Consider the following 18626-nt stretch of genomic DNA (forward strand, 5'->3'; position numbering starts at 1 on the left):
TATAAGTTTTCAGCTGAGAAGGCAAAATGTTAGAAAATCGGGCACCATTTTTCGGAGGATCAAGCACCTAACTTCTTTTTTATATTGGGTTTATATTGGTCCGGGGACTTACACCTGCAAGTTTAAAACTGGTCAGAGATAGAAGCGTTTTCAATCCATTTCTAGGCCTCATAGCACTCCCCCCGGGTACAAACTGTGTTTACATTAATATTCCCTTGAACCAGAAGCCTATAGTTTTAAATTTCAAACCGTTCAGGAAATCTTTTTTTGGCCCATTTAAGGGCCACTTTTCAGCTAATCTCACTTTTTTTTCTGTTTTATTGGGAATTGGGGAATCTTTAACCCGAGTACTTGCACATAAAAGTTTCAAGCAAATCCAAAAAAAAAAAATTCTTGCCAAATGTTTTTGTATATTCGCGCCCACAACATAATTTTTTATGCTTGAGCGTTTTCTTAACCCAGGAACTTAAGGGTAGGCCTACTAGTTTCAAGGCAATTTATTTGACCTTTTTGGGGAAACTGATTTCTGGTATCCTGTGGGGAACCAGTTTACAATTAGTCATAAACACCAAAGTTTTTAGCCAATTTGTGGCCCCCTAACAAACTCCTCCTTCAAACTAATTGGTTTAGTCTATGTAGCCTAGGCAACAATCCTTGAAGTTTCAAGCGATATGAGAATAGTTTTAAGAACATTTTTGGGCCTCTAATTTAAGAGGCCTATGCTCCAACAAAAATATTTAGGGTTCCATTTTTTGGGGCCAAAATTTTCTGTTCAATGTTTTCTTGTGGTCAAGGATTTCTGTGACCCATAGGTTTATCAGATAGGGAATATTTTTAGATCCCACTTTAAGGGGCCCATGCCACCAAACCAAATTGGTTTTATATTTTAGGGTTCCCATGGCTCAGAAATAAAAGTTTTTGGCTCTTGTTTTTACCCCATATTCGGACAAACCTATATTTATTTACCATTTTTCATTGTGCTTTAGTCGCCGCTTGGGTTAGAAACACTAAGCCTTGGCCGGCAAAAAGTCTGTCAGCACTCTATTTCGCCCTACGTTTGTGTGAATCCATGTACATTCTATTTTTTCTGTTGTACTGTTGTTACTTTAATCCAAGGGCTTAAGCATAAAAGTTTCAAGTCGATCGAAAAATAGTTTTTGATACTTTTTGGGGCCTCTTCCCTTTAAGCTGACACGGATAAAAAGCTTTTGACTAGTCTCCAGGGCCCCCTGCCACCTTTCTTTATAAATCTGTTTTCCCATTGTACCAGGAATCAGTCTCTAAATGTTTTGAGAAATATACACCCTATGCGCCCTTTTTTTCAACACTGCGTTAAGAAAAAGATTTTTTTCGCCTTTTTTTGGTTTCATTTGGCCCAGAACATTTCGTTTTTTTCCATTAGGCTTCGTTTGATATTCGGAGTGTGACAATGCAGAGAGTGCGAGCAGTATTGACCTAAGAGGCTAGAAGATGAATCACAAGAACTATTTATTAAAGGGGGCTCGAGAAAAGTCCTAGGTAGTACTTTACGAAAGGGGGCTGGAGACGCTTGGTGCACGCTGTTTACCAAAAGTAGTCAAAAGTGGACCATACACCTTGTATAGCCTATAGGACCAAAGATAGATTGTGTACACCTTTGATCAAAATGATCTGGAAGCTGAACACACGCTCTATGTATTGCATATGTACAGCGCCACATTGTACATATGTGCATATGTACAACGTCACTGAATGCTCTATGGTGTTTGCTGCAGAAACCTTCTGTTGTCATATTTTGACATTTACATTTACATTTTTTTATGTGACTTAACCTGCCTTTTAACTTTAGCATTTTGTGAAGTATAATACTTTCCAAGCGAAGAAACTATCTTAAGCCTCGACCCCCGTGAAACTATTACCCTCCACTATTTGAATCTTTTTTCAAAGACAGATCAAATTGACATTGGTCTAAGGGGATCGGAGACTGAGTCTCTATTCTATATTGGCCAAATACCTTCCCTCTTGGATATGTATTCATCATTGCATCCCTAAGAAAATTGTTTTTACATATCTACCATATTGATTAAAATTTCTACCTTAAATTCATATCTGTTTCCGTATGGACTTTTGGTAGCACCCACGAGCACAAGGAGTGTTAAGAGGGAGTGGAAATGTTAATATTTCCATCCAATTGTGACATTAAAAAGGCAATAAAACCTTGAGTCTTTTTCACTCTTTGGTAGTTTACAAAAAAATTTTGAATTAAAAAAAAAATAAAAAAAAAATCATTAAGGGACAGCAGTATAGTTTACTAATTTGACAGTTCATTAAAATTTGAGGCTAGCTTATAAAATGAAAAAAAAACATTTGCAATTTAAATAAAATTAGAATTAAATTCAAGAAAAATTTCGTTGTAAAACCGTGTATAATACACAGATAATGTATGTAAAAAGGCAATGTAGAAACTTTGTCTGTGACTTAGCAGGATTTTCTTTAGTTAGTCTTAAGCACACTTACGGGAGAAAAGAGGGTTTTTTACGCTTTCCAAGGGAAAAAACTATCTTAAGCCTCGACCCCGTGAAACTATTACCCCTCCACAATTTTAATCATTTCTCTGGGTGCCTTTGCTTAAATTGGGGACTGGGTATATGTTTCGAGACCTTTGAATGTTATTAATTCGTAAGATGCTACTTCATTAAATTCTACTGGAACTTCATTGAGCATATGCATTTGTGCTGAACTCAAGCGCCTAGCACGGCTGTGAGTTATTGGGAGTAGGAGTAGTACTAGTCTCTCTCGTTGGCAATGTAGACTCTTCCTTTTCTCAATATTTTGGTGATTTCTCTTTTTAAAACTAATCGATTGACTTAGACGGCGTCTCCAGCCTAACTATTAATATGAACTTATTATCAATATTAACAAGAATTATGAGTATTGTATTCCATATTGCTGTATGGTGTCCACTGAAGTAAAACCAAAAGATTTTCTACAACTCTATGCTTTCATACACTAACTAGCCCTCACAGAGAGCCTGACTATAAATAAATAGAATTCGTTTAATAAATAAATAGACTAGGAACAAAACCAAAAAGAATATATTAGATATCAAGTCCAAATTCGTTTTTAATCCAAGGGTATACTTCAGGGCATTCAGTGCAAGTGTGAAGGTACCGACTTCCTCTCAGATCTCGGCTTTGCAACTTACAGGCTTTTGCTATGTTACAGGCCTTGTCCTCAGGGGGAACCTAAAATGAAAATTTAATTTGCAATGACAGTTGTGATTACACGCAAAAAGTAAGAGTAATGAACGATGTAAGAAAAAAAAATACAAGCTGGTTCCCAACAGAAATCTTTGTCACCATCTAGCCGTTTTAAATTTGGTATAAAATATTGTAAACAAACATTTCAGCTTACTTTATACAATTGGTATGTGTCTGTAGCTCCTAATAAAACCGTTCAAATGAATTTGTTTATACATTAACACACCAAATGTGAAAAACCTGTTAACAAGCTTCGCTAAATCAAATGGTAGAGAATCTGTCTCTCGATCTTGAGATCACTGGTTAAGGCCCAACCTTGAGCTTTTATTTTCAGTCGGTAAAAACTAAAATAGTGAGAATATTTTCCCTCTTGGTTAAAATCTTTATTAGTGTAGAAAGATGGACTTTAGGTTACTTTCTGCATTCAGATTCATGCAGAATTCAATTAAAGGAGAGAAGAAGGGTCTTTTCTTTTCTTAATTCAGTATTTAAATTTGAATTAAATTTTGAAGGTACAATTTTTTCTAGTGCTTAGAGCTTTCAGGTTTTCGTTTTGTAATCTTAGTGAAACGGTTAGTGCTTCAGAACAAGAACGAATGGCTATCTGGAAATTTTGATTTGATGGGTTTGGGGAAATGGTGGGCGTGATAGGAGGGTTAGTTACCCTCCAATAAGTTTCGACTATTAAAAAGGGCACTAGCCTTTGAATTTCTAATTGAATGAGCTCTTTTTGAAGTTTTTACGCCAACTCTTTCGATACGAAGTGCCCTGGTCTAAAACCAATGTTCTCCGTATTTAACAGCAATTTCAACTGCGACTAAATGTTGAGGTTATCACTTATTCAACCTTCCCTTGTATTTTTCAGAATAATTTACTTTTAGATTATAAATCAGTGAATTAGAAAAAGTATATTGTTGAAAGGATCTGATCCATGTGATAGCTAAAGGTAAATATAAACCATTAAATATAAACCATTTAAATATAAACCATTAAAATATATTACCATTAAAATATATGAAATACCATTAGCATTAAAATTACCATTAAATATATAAAATTTATTACCATTAAAATATAAAACCATGTAAATATAAACCATTAAATATAAACCATTTAAATACAAACCATTAAAATATATTACCATTAAAATATATGAAATACCGTTACCATTAAAATTACCATTAAATATATAAAATATATTACCATTAAAATATAAAACCATGTAAATATAAACCATTAAATATAAACCATTTAAATATAAACCATTAAAATATATTACCATTAAAATATATGAAATACCATTACCATTAAAATTACCATTAAATATATAAAATATATTACCATTAAAATATAAAACCATGTAAATATAAACCATTAAAATATATTATTTGAATAAAACATATCTTGGTAACGGCTCTTGAATCACGAAGATTTTAATTTGCGTTCGAAAGGTACTAATAGTTTTAAGACTCGACACTTTTTATGGCGAAAGTAAAACAGTTCAAAATAGGGATGAAACCTTTTTATTGACAATGAATAGATATAAAATTATTTAACTGGATATTTCGAACACATATACAGTGTTCATCATCAGCAGTAAAACTGCTGATTTTACTGATTAAATGTTTTACTGCTGATGATGAACACTGTATATGTGTTCGAAATATCCAGTTAGATAATTTTATATCTATTCACTGTCAATAAAAAGGTTTCATCCCTATTTTGAACTGTTTTACTTTCGTCATGGAAAGGCAGTGTGGTCTTCGAAGTTATCGACACTTTTTATCTCTGATGGAGGTGATTTCTTTTTAAAGAACCTCAAACTAGGATGTACCACAGGTAACCAGTTGGTACATTGGTAAAACCAGAATTCAATTAAAGAAGAGGAGAAGGGTCTTTTCTTTTCTTAATTTAGTATTTCCAAAATTAAATGTTTAATAAGACTATTCTGTTTTGCTTACCACAGGAGGACCAAGTCCAGAAACGATATTTTTTTTTTGGGGGGGGGGGGGGGTACAGGCTACTTCGATATTAGTTTGTGTGCAGATGGAGGGGGGTGTACAAAATTCTTTAGCGATTTGTCGCATCCAGTTTTTGGAGCAAGTCTTCATTTTTTCCTGCATTAAGGTCCGTTTAGTCTCTGATTTGGACCCATCGGCATAGCCTCTATAGAATTTAGCCTCTGACTATAAAACCAATTTGTAAATGGTTGGAGATTCATCTAATTCACGGTCGTGGCCCAAGACATTTTGTATTGATTTTTCTGTCTGAGCCCAGGGTTAGCTCACAGCTTTTTTCTTTATTTACCTGTGTCTTACACTTCCATGGTTCAAATTGGTTCAACTGATTGATTGGAGTCGGTTTCTGCATCCATTGAATTGCTTCCCAGTTGTTAACAAACCATACATCTGGCATTTTTGTTAAATCATCCAGGAACCGCTGTAATAAGAGTAATAATGTATAGTAACAATATGTAATAATAAAATGTAATAATAATAATGTAGTAGGAAAAAAATCGTTCACGAGAAATTAGATTATGTAAATGACCGAAAAATAAACCCATTTGTGATTCAAGGTTAAACAGAGATACAAATATTTTATTCACAAATCCTCATTTTAGTTTTTTTGTGTATGAGGGGGGGGGGGTATAAGCCTATAATTGGGCTAAAGAGGAGGACACTAAGAAAATAATTCTTACTTCATAATAAATAAAATAATTGCAATTAACACATTGCGATTCCATTGCTTTACCCCGTGAATACTTCCTATGTGTTTTTCTGTTTCTTGATTTCGTCTGCGTTGATTCAATTTACGGGTACATGGGTTGAAAAAAGAGTGACGCATGGGAAAATGTACGGGGAATATATAATTATGTATGGGGAATATGTATGGGATAATATTTACGCATTAGAGTGGGGCCCAAACTATAGTGGAATCATAGTCAAAATGTTTTAAATACCATTAATCTGCATATTAGAAGTAAGAATTGTTTTCTAAAAATGTTTCCTTTTTGACAGCCCCAATTCTATGCTTCTACTTTTTTTCACTTTTAATACTTCTACTTTCTTTCTTTTCTTGTTTTCTTTTCTTTTTCTTTCTATCCACTTTCATTTTATACTTCAGCTTTTTTATGATTCTACCTTTTTTTGAGATTTTGCTCTTTTTAAGAACAAAATCTGATATTCAGTTAACTAAGCATAGTATTGAATATTAAAAAATTATGCTGATTATTTCTTTTTCATGAGATATTTCTGTCATATTTTGTATATATAATTTGTTTGTAGACTTTATTTTAATAGATTTTTTTGTAGACTCTTTCTTTACAGAAATTTTTGTAATCATCTTTGTAATTATGGTATCTGAAGATATTTTTCTTTGAAGATATTTTAAAATGTGAACAGCCGACCTTTTTATATAAAATATTAGTAATTTAAGATTTCCTCATCTGATGACGAAGAAGTAAGAAGAAGAAGAATCATCAGATTCTCCAGAATTCATCAGATGATCAGGGCGGGATAAAGGGCAATTGGAACGTTTGGCCCCAATTGAGCCCCGCATTTGAAAGGGCCCCGTGCTGCCATCAAAATGAGCAAAGCATTTTTTTCGAAATTGTTGAATATTCTTAACAATTCCAGCAAGCGTTGCTTCTGGAGAAAGATCATTTTCCAGAATAAAACTGATAAAAACTATCTGGTACCACCAATGAATCACAAAAGATTAAATAGTTTAGCAGTTATGTCGATTGAAAGTGAAGAGGTATGGAAATTAAATTTTCAAACAGTTTTAGAAGAATTTATAGAATAAAACTTAACACATGTAAATTTATTTATTCATATTCAATGATGCAAATTTCAAAAGACATTTTCTGCAAGTAACCAATATCCAGAGTAAGAAATGTAAATTAAAGGAAGCTCAAAGTGAGGACAAAAAGGACAAAAATGTGAACTCAAGATGTACAAATGGACCATTAAATGAGACAAGATAAAGAGAATAGCCTGAGAGATGTAATTTCAATGGTGAAAATGAACAACCTAGACCGTGAAAAATGACAAGACCAATCCGAGCAGCTAATGCAAGGGGCACTGTAAAATGTCTGAATCGATGATGAACAAAAATGAAGAAAAAAATTTATGTAATTAAAATAATTATAAAAACGACAATTATAACGAGTCAACAACGAAATTGAAGAACAAAGAAAAACGCTGCTGAAAGATAGGTGGCAGCGAGAGGTACAACAAATCAAAAGTGAAAATGGAGAACAAAAAAAAAATATGTAACTAGAAGATGCACGAAAGTGAGAACAGAGAAATATGAAGTTAGAAGATAAGCAGCAGTGATAATTATAAGCAACAGCTGGATGCAGAACGTGTCAAAAATGAAAGTGAAGAACAAAGAATTGTAGGGTTTTCAGACATACCAAAGTAAGTATCAGAAGGTATCAAAAATGAAAGTCGATAACAAAGAATTGTGCTGTTAGAAGACAAGCAATAATGAGAATCAGGATTTTCAAAATTGAAAGTGAATAACAAAGAATTGTGCTGTCAGAAGACAAGCGATAAAGAGAATCAGGATTTTGAAAAATTAAAGTGAAGAAGAAAGAAATATTACGTTAAAAGAACAATGGCATCGCAATCATTGATGCCAACCAATTGTGGCTCAAAATCTAGTAAAAACCAGCAAAATCCATAAAGTATGCAAGCATTAATTTAAAGTCTTTGGTACTCTTCAACGTTGTATGTATTCATTGTGGTTTCCGCCTACTTGGTCGCTTTGCATTGCTACCTCCATAATTTCCAAATAAATTGGCTTTGTCTCTTATATTATCATGTTTTGCCTTAGCTTCATCCAATGTAAGCAATGATCGAACCATAAATAGTCGTTATGTTTTCAGCTTCAAGGAGCTGGACAAATCTATCACAAAATCAATTTAGTGGCACATCCATCCAAAGCCCCCGAAGGGGATTTCGAACGACATTCATGTGTTCAAATGTACTTTTTAGAACCCGATGTCGCTGCTAAGAAATTCCTTGTACATCCCTTAGATCATGTGGTCTCTCGTAATCCAATGAATCGTAACAACTATGGTAAAGGTTGTATGAAAATTAGAGAAGTAGAGGATGATTTGAATCAGCCAGCTGCTTCACTGGGAAAGCAGCATCGGATTAAAGACAAGTGACAATGGGAATCAGTATTTAAAAGCTTGCCTGGCCTCGGCACTTGGCACGCGGCAGGCTTCTATATATGGTTTTTCATTGTCGCCTCTCTTCTAAATGCAGATACTTTTAGCCTTTATACGGTTTGTAATTGGGGAGGGGTGATACGAGCTCTCGAAAATATTTTTCATAAAAGCACCATTTATGTATCCATTGATTTTCACTCTATACAGCACAGAAGATTTAAATAAAACTGTTTTATAACCAAATGTGCTTACTAGGTGACCAAATATACACAAACTTACTAAATTAACCAACTATACTTATTCTAAGAAAGGAATTACCTGGAAAGCTCTTAGATTTGTCTTCTTTTTGAACCATATTGTGTGGAAGTAGAGCCCGTACGGTGCTCTGTTGGTGTTAAAATGTCTCTTAAAATTGTGCATAAGCATATCATACACTTCTTCTTCTGTGAAATACGGCGGACAGCTGTCTACCATTGCACAAGTATATTCCTGTGAGGAAAAACTATTAAGAATACAAACTACTATCTATATAATATTATTTACTTTTTTTAAATCTTTAAAATTGTTTGGAAATGAGAAATTTTTCAATACAATTTTGAAAGCGTTTTAAATTAAATATCTAAACTTCTTAAGTCTGCTTTAAATAGAATTCATCCACAAATTATATTCCTGTCATATATTTGTTGTTATATCTTTGTTAGCTGCTCGTGAGGGTTATTATTCCTAGATTGCCGCTATGGGAACATACTTGAATATCTCACTTTTGATGACGAAAAATTCCTACCATACACTAAATTTAACTAGACCTACATTGCCCGGGCAACGTGAAGTGTTGCGGCAACCTTTGTCCGGCTTCGCCGACTAGAGTGTTGCGAGAGCAACACTTTGGTTTTGTTTCTTCGCTATCGATCAGTAATCACATGATCAAAGGCTATTCCTCAGCGTTGAAGAAACAACAACAAAATAGTATCAAAAGAAGGGACTAAATTGACTTTGCAGCCAGTTGAACTTTATCCTTTTCAATCATAGACATCGTGAAGGATGAAAACTCGGAACAATATCTTATTTGATGTAGTTGGTATTATAAAGTTATCCGTAACTTTTCAGGATTGACACTAATTTTTACGAAACTACATCATTGTTTTACTTCATCGTTTGTACCCGTTGCGTAAACACTTAATTCTGTCAGATTTAAAGAGATCGAATGCAGTGTGCAACAATTTGCACAAATTTCTAGCCCAAAGTGAACAGATTCTTACTTACAAGTCCCTCTCCCATGATAGACATCAAGTTCACCGGAATCAAATACATGGGTACACCAACTAGCAAAAGCTGTAAACCCATCATCGCTGAAGATGATTGTAGCCCAACAGCCAATTATTGCTTACAAGTTCCCTACATGTCTTACCACTGGAACCAAATTGGTTTAACCATCAAATACACCGGAAACAAATAATAGGTATAACAACTAGCAAAAGTGGCAAACCCCTCATTGCCGAAGATGATTATGAGCTAACAGCCGTTTCTCGCCCAAAGTGAACCGATTCTTACTTATAAGTCCCTCTCCCGTTCAGCGGAAACAAATAAATGGGTACATCAACTAGCATAGTTGCAAACCCCTGATCGCTGAAGTTGACTATAGCCTAAAAGCAGATTATTACTTACAAGTCCCCTATATGTCTTACCATTGGAACCAAATTGCTTTTGCCATCATATACACTGGAAACAAATAATAGATACACCAACTAGCAAAAGTTGCTACTAGATTTCGTTTCAGTGTGTACGTTACTGTTGAAGTTGTCAACCCCTTGAAACTTTCAAACTGGTATACCTCATGAGGGAATTTTTGTACTAAAAAATGGATGTCATATACTTTGATTAGCTCATCAAGAGCTATCGATTGCCGTCGAAAAAAAAAAATTATATCTGTCTTTAGTTCAAAAGTTGATTTTTTTTTTGCCGAAGGCCAACTTTCTAACGTCACCACTTAGAAAGGAGCACAGGATAAGCTCTATTTTCCTTAGCAATGAGAGAACTTTTAAAGTTTATTAGGCACATCTGATACCATTTCTCTACCGCAATCCCAAGTCCGAAAAACCGAACGATAAACTCAGCTGAAATCACGAACAGAAATGGGTAGAAACAATAGATGGCAGCACTTTCGGACCCGTTGGAAAATGCCACACTTTTGCTTCTGTAACCTTTTCTATTCATCAATCAGAGAAGATATATTGGCTGTGGGACCGGGTAACTGCCGCATATATTTAACACTTATAGATTTTAGTCCATCTTCAATTTAAAAGTGGTGCCTGCCTGCTTGCCTGCTAGAACGGAGCTTTCCACTTGAAAGCAGAAACATGGTTTGATGAAAAGAAAGCTCGGCTGCACAACTTCAGATACTCCTCTCTGACATAGGCTATATAACTCCACTTCACTTCGCACACCATAGGGTCTGGCTCGTGGACAAGCAAAAACCAACGTTTTTGGCCAGAGTTGTAGTGGAGGCAAGAGTTCTGTGGAGCTTTCCAAAATGTAATGTCGTATTCATCAATCTGGCCTGAGGTCTACACTTTTCGTAAAAACCGCACAGGTTAGACCTTTACCAGTTTCCAGAAATAAGCTGAGATTCGGCGGCAAAGGAAAAAAAAAATGGGACAAAACCAAAGTGTTGCTCTCGCAACACAATTACTAAATGTCCTACAAGCTTATTGTAAGACATTGTGGAAAGAACACCCACTCCTATATTCTTTTTTTCTATCAGCGCTAATGAGGGACTGAAACATCTATAGAGATGTTTAAGGGTTAATTTGAAAGGAAATTATTATATCTAGTGCCTTTTGTAAGCAACAGTTTTAGGAAAAGAGCGTAAAAATCTACTGTTCTAGTGAGTCATGTGGGAATTCCGAAGTATTATTTTGTTGAGAAGGATGACGAGACTAGGGTTAAGAGTTATATTTGAGAAAATATATTATGTAACACTAGTGTTTTCCGTCTTAAAAACTCTTCATTGAACTAAAAAAAGTGCTTTTATCAATTATACCTTGTATTTGAGCAACAGTGCCAGTATATGGGCTTTAAGCAGTTCGTAGTGACGAAGTAACTCGGCTTAATAGTAACCGAACTGTAAAAAACTGATTTTTAATAGCCCTTTGATAAATCAAAAGAATTTTTTTTATGCTGATTCCGAATATATAAAGTTCATTAAGTTTAATGTTACCTACCAAAAGCTACGAGCCATTTTCAACGCAATACTTTAAATTAGGTATCCTTTTTCCGGACCAAACTGCCTTTCTAAAATCTAGTGAATAAACCGGAAGTTAATTATCTCTTTTCATAGATGCGTTAGTTTTAATTTTAATACTTTAGTATTTCTACTGATGATGATCGCTGTATCGAAATATCTATATTTTTGTACCCACTTTCACTGTCTAAATAAATTGACTTATCCCCATTTGAGCGTTTATTTGTTCAAAGGCAGTGTGGTCTGGAAAAAAGATACCTTATTTAAGGTGTTATGTCGAAAATGTGCTGTGTATGTGGGCATAGGAGACCAATCAAGTGTACAGCCAATTAAGTATCCACCTTCATTGGAAATACATTCAACATTTAGGCATTAATAAAGAAGAAAATTTACATCTTAACTAAACAATGAAATTAAACTCTCTCTAAATCTAAATCAAGTAAAGTGAAACGCTTTTCGGAATGATATAAGTAAATATTGAAGATTTTTTATAGTTATTTTCAGAATTTTATAGTGTTTCCTTTTGAGTAGGCCTAACTGCACAGTAATATTGTTTTTTTTTTTCCTCCACAGGATCCAATTTTTACCCAGCACCCAATAAAAGAAAGCTAATATCGAATGACTGAACCTAGTGAATGAACTAGTGAACTCTAGTGAATAAACCGGAATTTAATTATTTTGTTTTGCATAAATATGTTAGCGTTAATCTTAATACTTCAGTATTTCAACTAATGACGATCGCTGTATATGTGATCGAAATATCTAGTATTTTGTACCTGTTTTCACTGTCTAAATAAATGGATTTATGTGTAAGTTTATTTGTAACCAAGTTTATTGTTTATATGAACCAGTTTATTTGAACCAAGGCTGTATTCAGGGGAGATGCTAGGGGGTTCGAAACCCCCTTTTTCGGACCTAGGAGGTCCTAAAAAGTAATGAAAGTGCATTTAAAAAACATTTTTGATGTGTTTAAAAAAAAATTTTCAAACCCCCCTCCCCCCCAAAAAAAATCCTGGATACGACCTTGGTTTGAACCCAACTGTAGCAACACACTGCAGAACCGACGCAAGGACCTTAGTGGGGGAAAAGCATCGTTAATCCGGTACAATACGATTCAAAATAAAATTGGCGCATCGATATCAAGGCAAGACTAGTTTTTGAAAATTCAAGCTTTATCTGCTTTTTCTTGGAAAAATGCCGATTTCAAGTGTAAAAAAAGCGTGGGAAATTATTGTTTTCTATTTCTTCTTTTCTTTTTAGCTTGAAGTACAATATTTAAGAAAAAACTAACCTCAACTTCAAGCTGATTCATAACCATCTCCCAAATTCCAGGAAAAGATCTAGATGGACATCTCTGTCCAGTTCCGACACAGCGATGAGGCATTTTATAATCTAGAGTATAGGGCCATAATGGTGGATCCGAGAATGGAGCCGCCATGCTAGCATCGTAAACAAAGCCGAATTCTTTCATCATTAAGAACTGTCGATTCCAACCAACCCTTAAAAACGGCACTCGAAGACCTGTAATTAGTAAAAAATTAGCTTAGTGAAATATTGAATACTCTTTATTATTAATTTTTTCGGGTATTGATTATATTTACCGATGATTCTAGCTATCTATATATATAAAAATAAGTTGTCTGTGTGTGTGTGTGTGTGTCGAGTGAAGTCATGTTTGTGTGTCGACTGACGTCATGTTTGTCGACTGACGTCATTATAAGGATTGAGCTGTATGCGTCATGAAGTTTTTTGTCGACTGACGTCATGTTTGTCAACTGATGAAATTACATACCGGGACACAAATGACGACCGGGACACAGGGAATATAAATGGCGACCGGGAACCTCAAAGAGAAATTACAGACTGGGACACCCGGACACAAATCACGACCGAGACACAGGGAATATAAATGACGACCGGGACACAGGAACACAACTACAACGGGGACGTCGGGGGCACAGGCGGGATATATAACTGACGACCGGGACACAGGGATTGTTCGAATAGAAATTACAGACCGGGACACCGGGACACAAATGACGACCGGGACACAGGGAATATAAATGACGACCGGGACACAGGGACACATCATTAGAATAATGAGGTATAGATCTGAATACGGATTGTTTTTCCCATGGACAATTATATGTTGCATGTTCAAGAGTCAGTAAACCTGACAATCTATTTATATGACACAGGGACACAACTACAATGGCGCGTAACTAATATGGCGCGTAACGACTTACACGCGCGGGGGGGCTTGAGGGGGCGCGAAGCGCCACCCCAACAGCTAGTAGACTGTAAAAATTGAATGTGCGTGAAATCTCCAGTTTCTGAAAAAAAACAACGTTATATTCATCCTTTATGGTTAATGCCCTATGGCGGCTAACCTAAATGGTGGTTCTCAAGCTGTGATCCACGGCTCCCTGGAGAGTCGCAGTTTCGTCATAAGGGTGGCGATATTCAGTTAAATAATTTGGCAAATTTGTAGAAATTTCCAATTTTCAATATTTTTAAAAATAAAATTTTAGTCTCCAGAAAAAATTACAGCAATGGAAAATAAATTTAATTGCCCTTGTCATTTCCATCTGTAACCTCCAATGAGGTCAAATTTTCATCCAACATAAGTTCTATTTTTGAAGATCGTCTGCCAGAGGTTATCAGCTGGCTCAAAAAACACTTTAAAGCAGTTAATACTGGGTAATTTCAATAGATTCAAGACCCATTTAGATCAAAGGCTAAACAAGCCAATCGGTTCTATTAATAATGTTAATCATTTTCAATATATCCTTCTGAGTTGGTTAGCTCATAACAATATAGGCGAGTGACAACATATTCGAGAGTACTGATTGAAAATATTTGGCCATTTGATTCGTCTTTTTTTGCTTATCTTCTGCACAATCTATCGTCAAATATATACAAATATATAAACAATCTATATACAACATTGGGGTAATTTCGTCCAAATCTTTGGGAGGGGGAGACGGCAAAGTTGGTGCCAATTTTTCCAAATCAATTGAAAATTACAGTGAAAAATGAAAAATAAGCCATGTAGTATCATAAAGGAAAGATATACTAAAGAAAACTAACCCATTTCTCTGAATGCTTGAATTATGCAGGTTTATCTTAGTTTCGACAAGATTTTTCAAGAAACTAAATTTTAGCTGTGGGGGAGGGGCAAAATGGGGCTTGGAGGGGGCAGTCGCCCCCTCTGCTCCATGGCAAATTACGCCCATGGTGCACAAATATATCTTCTGTATAAAATAAATTGTTTATTTTTATAGTTTATAGGGAAAATAGTATCTTGTTTTTCAAGTTATTGTATTTTATTTTTTGGGTGGTTTTCTTTCATATTGGCCAGTCTTCATGGACGGATCTAGGGAGTGGTTTCAGTGGCACGTTCCCCCTAGAAGGTTGAAAATTTCACTAATTATAGGTCAGAAGGGCGAAAAATACCAATAAGATTGCCAAGTTTTTATCAGTCCCCCCCCCTAAGAAAAAAAAATAAATTTCATATCCGCCCCAAGCAGTCGTCTAAATTTTTGCCCTCCTTGAAGTTAACGCTTGAGGTGTCTGTAATAAATTAATTAGCTCTCTATCTTTTGGATTTTTTCTTCTATTAAATTCTTAGTTCTTTATAAATTTTTCCGATTTCAATAGACTATTACCCTCAATTTCCTGCAATTATTTTTTTAATTTTTAAATCCCTTTTTACAAAACGTCTAGTTCATATTTTTGCCCATTTCTGTTTTTCGAAGCAACTGTGACTAAATATTTTACAAAACAAGAAGATATCATAATAAAACACAACATAAATATGGGATGGGGTATGAGGTATTCTTCTTTGAATAATCCTCGAACTTCACTCTTAATGTTTTCCAAATCGATTACCATAAAAATTACTTTTCATGACAACACTCTATGTTGTTCTCTATCATCTATCGATGCAATAAATTACAGATTGTATTAATACATTACGTATAAATTACGTTGATTACAATAAATTACGCTAATTAATTATATTGAAAATTAGTTAAATTAAGTGCATAATTCATTAATGACACCAATTAAATTAATAAATTACAAATGAATTGCGCACAAATTATAAATCATGGCTCAAGCTAAAGGTAAACATTGTTTAGTTCAGTGGCTCCTTTTTTTTTAACAAATTGGACCATTGGCTTTAATACATTGAACTCAATAAATTACAAAAGGCATTAATAAATTCATATTAATTACGTTGATTACAATTAATTAGGTTAATTAATTATATTAAAAATTACCTAAATTAAGCGCATAATTCATTAATTACACCAATTAAGTTAATAAATTATAATAAATTACCAACGAATTGTGGATAAATTATAAATCGTAATTATATAAAAATTAATCAAATTAAGCGCATAATTCATTAATTACACCAATTAAATTAATAAATTACAATTAATTACAAATGGATTGCGCATAAATTATAAATCGTGACTCAAGCTAAAGTAAGCATTGTTTTGTTCATCTGCTCCCCAACTATTTTTTTTTATACATTGGACCCTCAAAGACTTTTAACATACTTTGCGGACTCCTTGGAGCTAAAAAATCAAGAATACATTTGTAAATGTAAAGATGATCAAATGCAGAAAGTAAAATGATCTAAAATGTAAAGATGTGTAATAGAAAAAGTAGTGGTGATAATCAGATAACGAAGAGGGTTTTACACTTGTTAAAACTCATAGAGAGAGAGAGAGAGAGAGAGAGAGAGAGAGAGAGAGAGAGAGAGAGAGAGAGAGAGAGAGAGAGGGGGGGGGGGGGGAGAGGGAAAGAGGGGGGAGAGAGAGGGGGGAGGAAGAGAGAGAGAGTGGAGAGAGAGAGAGAGAGAGAATTTTATACCATGTAATGTCGTCGAGAGTTAATTTATAGTTATTCAAAAAAGAAACTTGTATGAAAGCATTGGCTTATAAAATAAAATGACGAGCTCTGCATGTTTGTTTGTTTTATTTTTTTATTATTATTAAACCAAGATAATCTTACAATTTCGATTATAAAAACGAAAGTTCCACATCGCCTCTATAAGAAAGAAAAACGGCTCCAGCGACGATGCAAGCTAAATTTTAAATTCTAATTTTACTCTCTACAATTTTCCTCTGAAGAAATCTTTATATTATGGTTTTAAATGCAATGATAACCGAAGTAAACATGTTTCTTTTTCAAAAGCAAACTTCAGATTATCTACAAGAATTTTCAGAGCTGCTAGAATTCCAGCATTTAAGGTCAATCTCCTAGGTTGAAAGCAAATTCTATTTCCAATAACATTGAAATACGTTACGAGATTTCCTCCTTTCTCATTGGCTTAATTGCTCCTTGAGGGTTGTACCAGAATATCTAAAGACTGTTGACTCTCCCTGAACATTACGGTCAGATTTAAAGGGAACTTAGATTTTTCACATGTCTAATTAGTAACAGCTGACCATTTGAATTTGGTTGATTACAAGTCAGATAACAGTTTAGCATTTGAATTTTCACAATGGGCAGAAAAAAAAAATACAAAAACAAAAAAGGGACGGGAGAACCTGAGACATTAGTAAGTTCTATCTCAACGTTATAGTAGAATGTATTACTTTTTTATTCATTTACAAGTTACTATTTCAAACAGTTCGTGGTAACAAACTGTAGTAAGAAGCGACTAGGCTCAATAGTGACCAAAACTCTAAAAAACAAAGTTTTTATACAAATAGTTACATCAAAAGAATTGCATTTTAACGCTAATTTTAAATATATAAGTTTCATCAAGTGTAGGGTTACCGGTCAAAAGTTACGAGCCTGAGAAAATGTGCCTTATTTTAGAAAATAGGCGGAAATACCCTCTAAAAGTCACAGAATCTTAAAAAAATCACACCATCAGAGTCAGCATATCCGAGAAACCTACTGTAGAAGTTTCAAGTCCCTATTATAAAAATGGTGGAATTTTGTATTTTTGCCAGAAGACAGATAACGGGTGCGTATTTTTTTTTTTTTTTCCTCAGGGGTGATCGTATCGACCTAGTTGTCCTAGAATGTCGCAAGAGGGTTCATTCTAACGTAAACTAAAAGTTATAGTGTCCTTTTTAAGAGACAAAAAAATTGGAGGGCACCGAGACCCCCTCCAACACACATTTTTCTCCAAGGTCACCGGATCAAAATTTTGAGATAGCCATTCTGTTTAACTTAGTCAAAAACCTAATAACTATGTCTTTGGGGATGACTAAATCCACCACAGTTCCCGGGGGAGGGGCGGCAACTTATAAACTTTGACCATTGTTTACACATAATAGTTGTTAATTATGAAGTGTACAGACGTTTTCGGGGGGACTTTTTTGTGTTGGGGTTAGGGTGGGTCGGGGGGGGCAGTTTAAGTAGGAGGATCTTTCCATGGAGGAATTTTTCATGCGGGAAGAGAATTTCAATGAAGGGGTCGTAGGATTTTCTAGCATCATTTACAAAAGACAATGAGAAAATTATTTTTTTTTCAACTGGAAGTAATGATCACATTAAAACTTATAACGAACATAAAATATTACTTATATAAGGGGGCTCATCTCTTCCACAATACCTTGCTCTTTACGCTAAAGTATTTTTAGTAACTCTAACTAGTTATTCTACGGCCTCTGTGATTCAAGGGTCATTCTGAAAGATTTGGGACAAAATTCAAACTTTAGTGTAAAGAACGAGTTATTGACGAGGGGGCAAACCTCCTCACATACGTAATAAAAATATACAATTATATAAGTTCGTTGCATAAGCTAATTCGTGAGGTACGTATGTTTATTACTAATAAAAACGTTTGTAAAAAAAAAAAAAAAAATCTAGTTGTATTTTTAAGTAGCCAAAAATTGGGAGGTAACTAGGCCTCCTCTCCCACCCCCTTTTTTTAGCAAAATCGTCCGATCAAAACTATGAAAAAACTATTTAGCTTGTAATTAACATAAAAATTACT

The 18626-nt window shown here is 34.5% G+C and overlaps 2 protein-coding genes across 2 annotated transcripts in view; both read right to left on the minus strand.

Moving 5' to 3' along the window:
* Positions 1–2017, minus strand: part of LOC136032367 (uncharacterized) — a 59432-nt gene extending 57415 nt beyond the window's left edge. The window contains exon 1 of the mRNA XM_065712690.1: positions 1899–2017. Within this exon, the coding sequence (XP_065568762.1) occupies positions 1899–2017 (119 nt within the window). The remainder of the gene's footprint in view (positions 1–1898) is intronic.
* Positions 2018–3021: 1004 nt separating this feature from the next.
* LOC136031716 (chitin deacetylase 1-like) overlaps positions 3022–18626 on the minus strand; it is an 88297-nt gene continuing 72692 nt past the window's right edge. Inside the window, exons 8-11 of the mRNA XM_065711421.1 lie at positions 12951–13180; positions 8737–8907; positions 5547–5678; positions 3022–3224 (exon numbers count right to left, since the gene is read on the minus strand). Of these exons, the coding sequence (XP_065567493.1) occupies positions 3078–3224; positions 5547–5678; positions 8737–8907; positions 12951–13180 (680 nt within the window). The 3' untranslated portion in view covers positions 3022–3077. The remainder of the gene's footprint in view (positions 3225–5546; positions 5679–8736; positions 8908–12950; positions 13181–18626) is intronic.

Source organism: Artemia franciscana, chromosome 10 (genome assembly GCF_032884065.1).
Source record: "Artemia franciscana chromosome 10, ASM3288406v1, whole genome shotgun sequence".
Lineage (NCBI taxonomy): Eukaryota > Metazoa > Arthropoda > Branchiopoda > Anostraca > Artemiidae > Artemia > Artemia franciscana.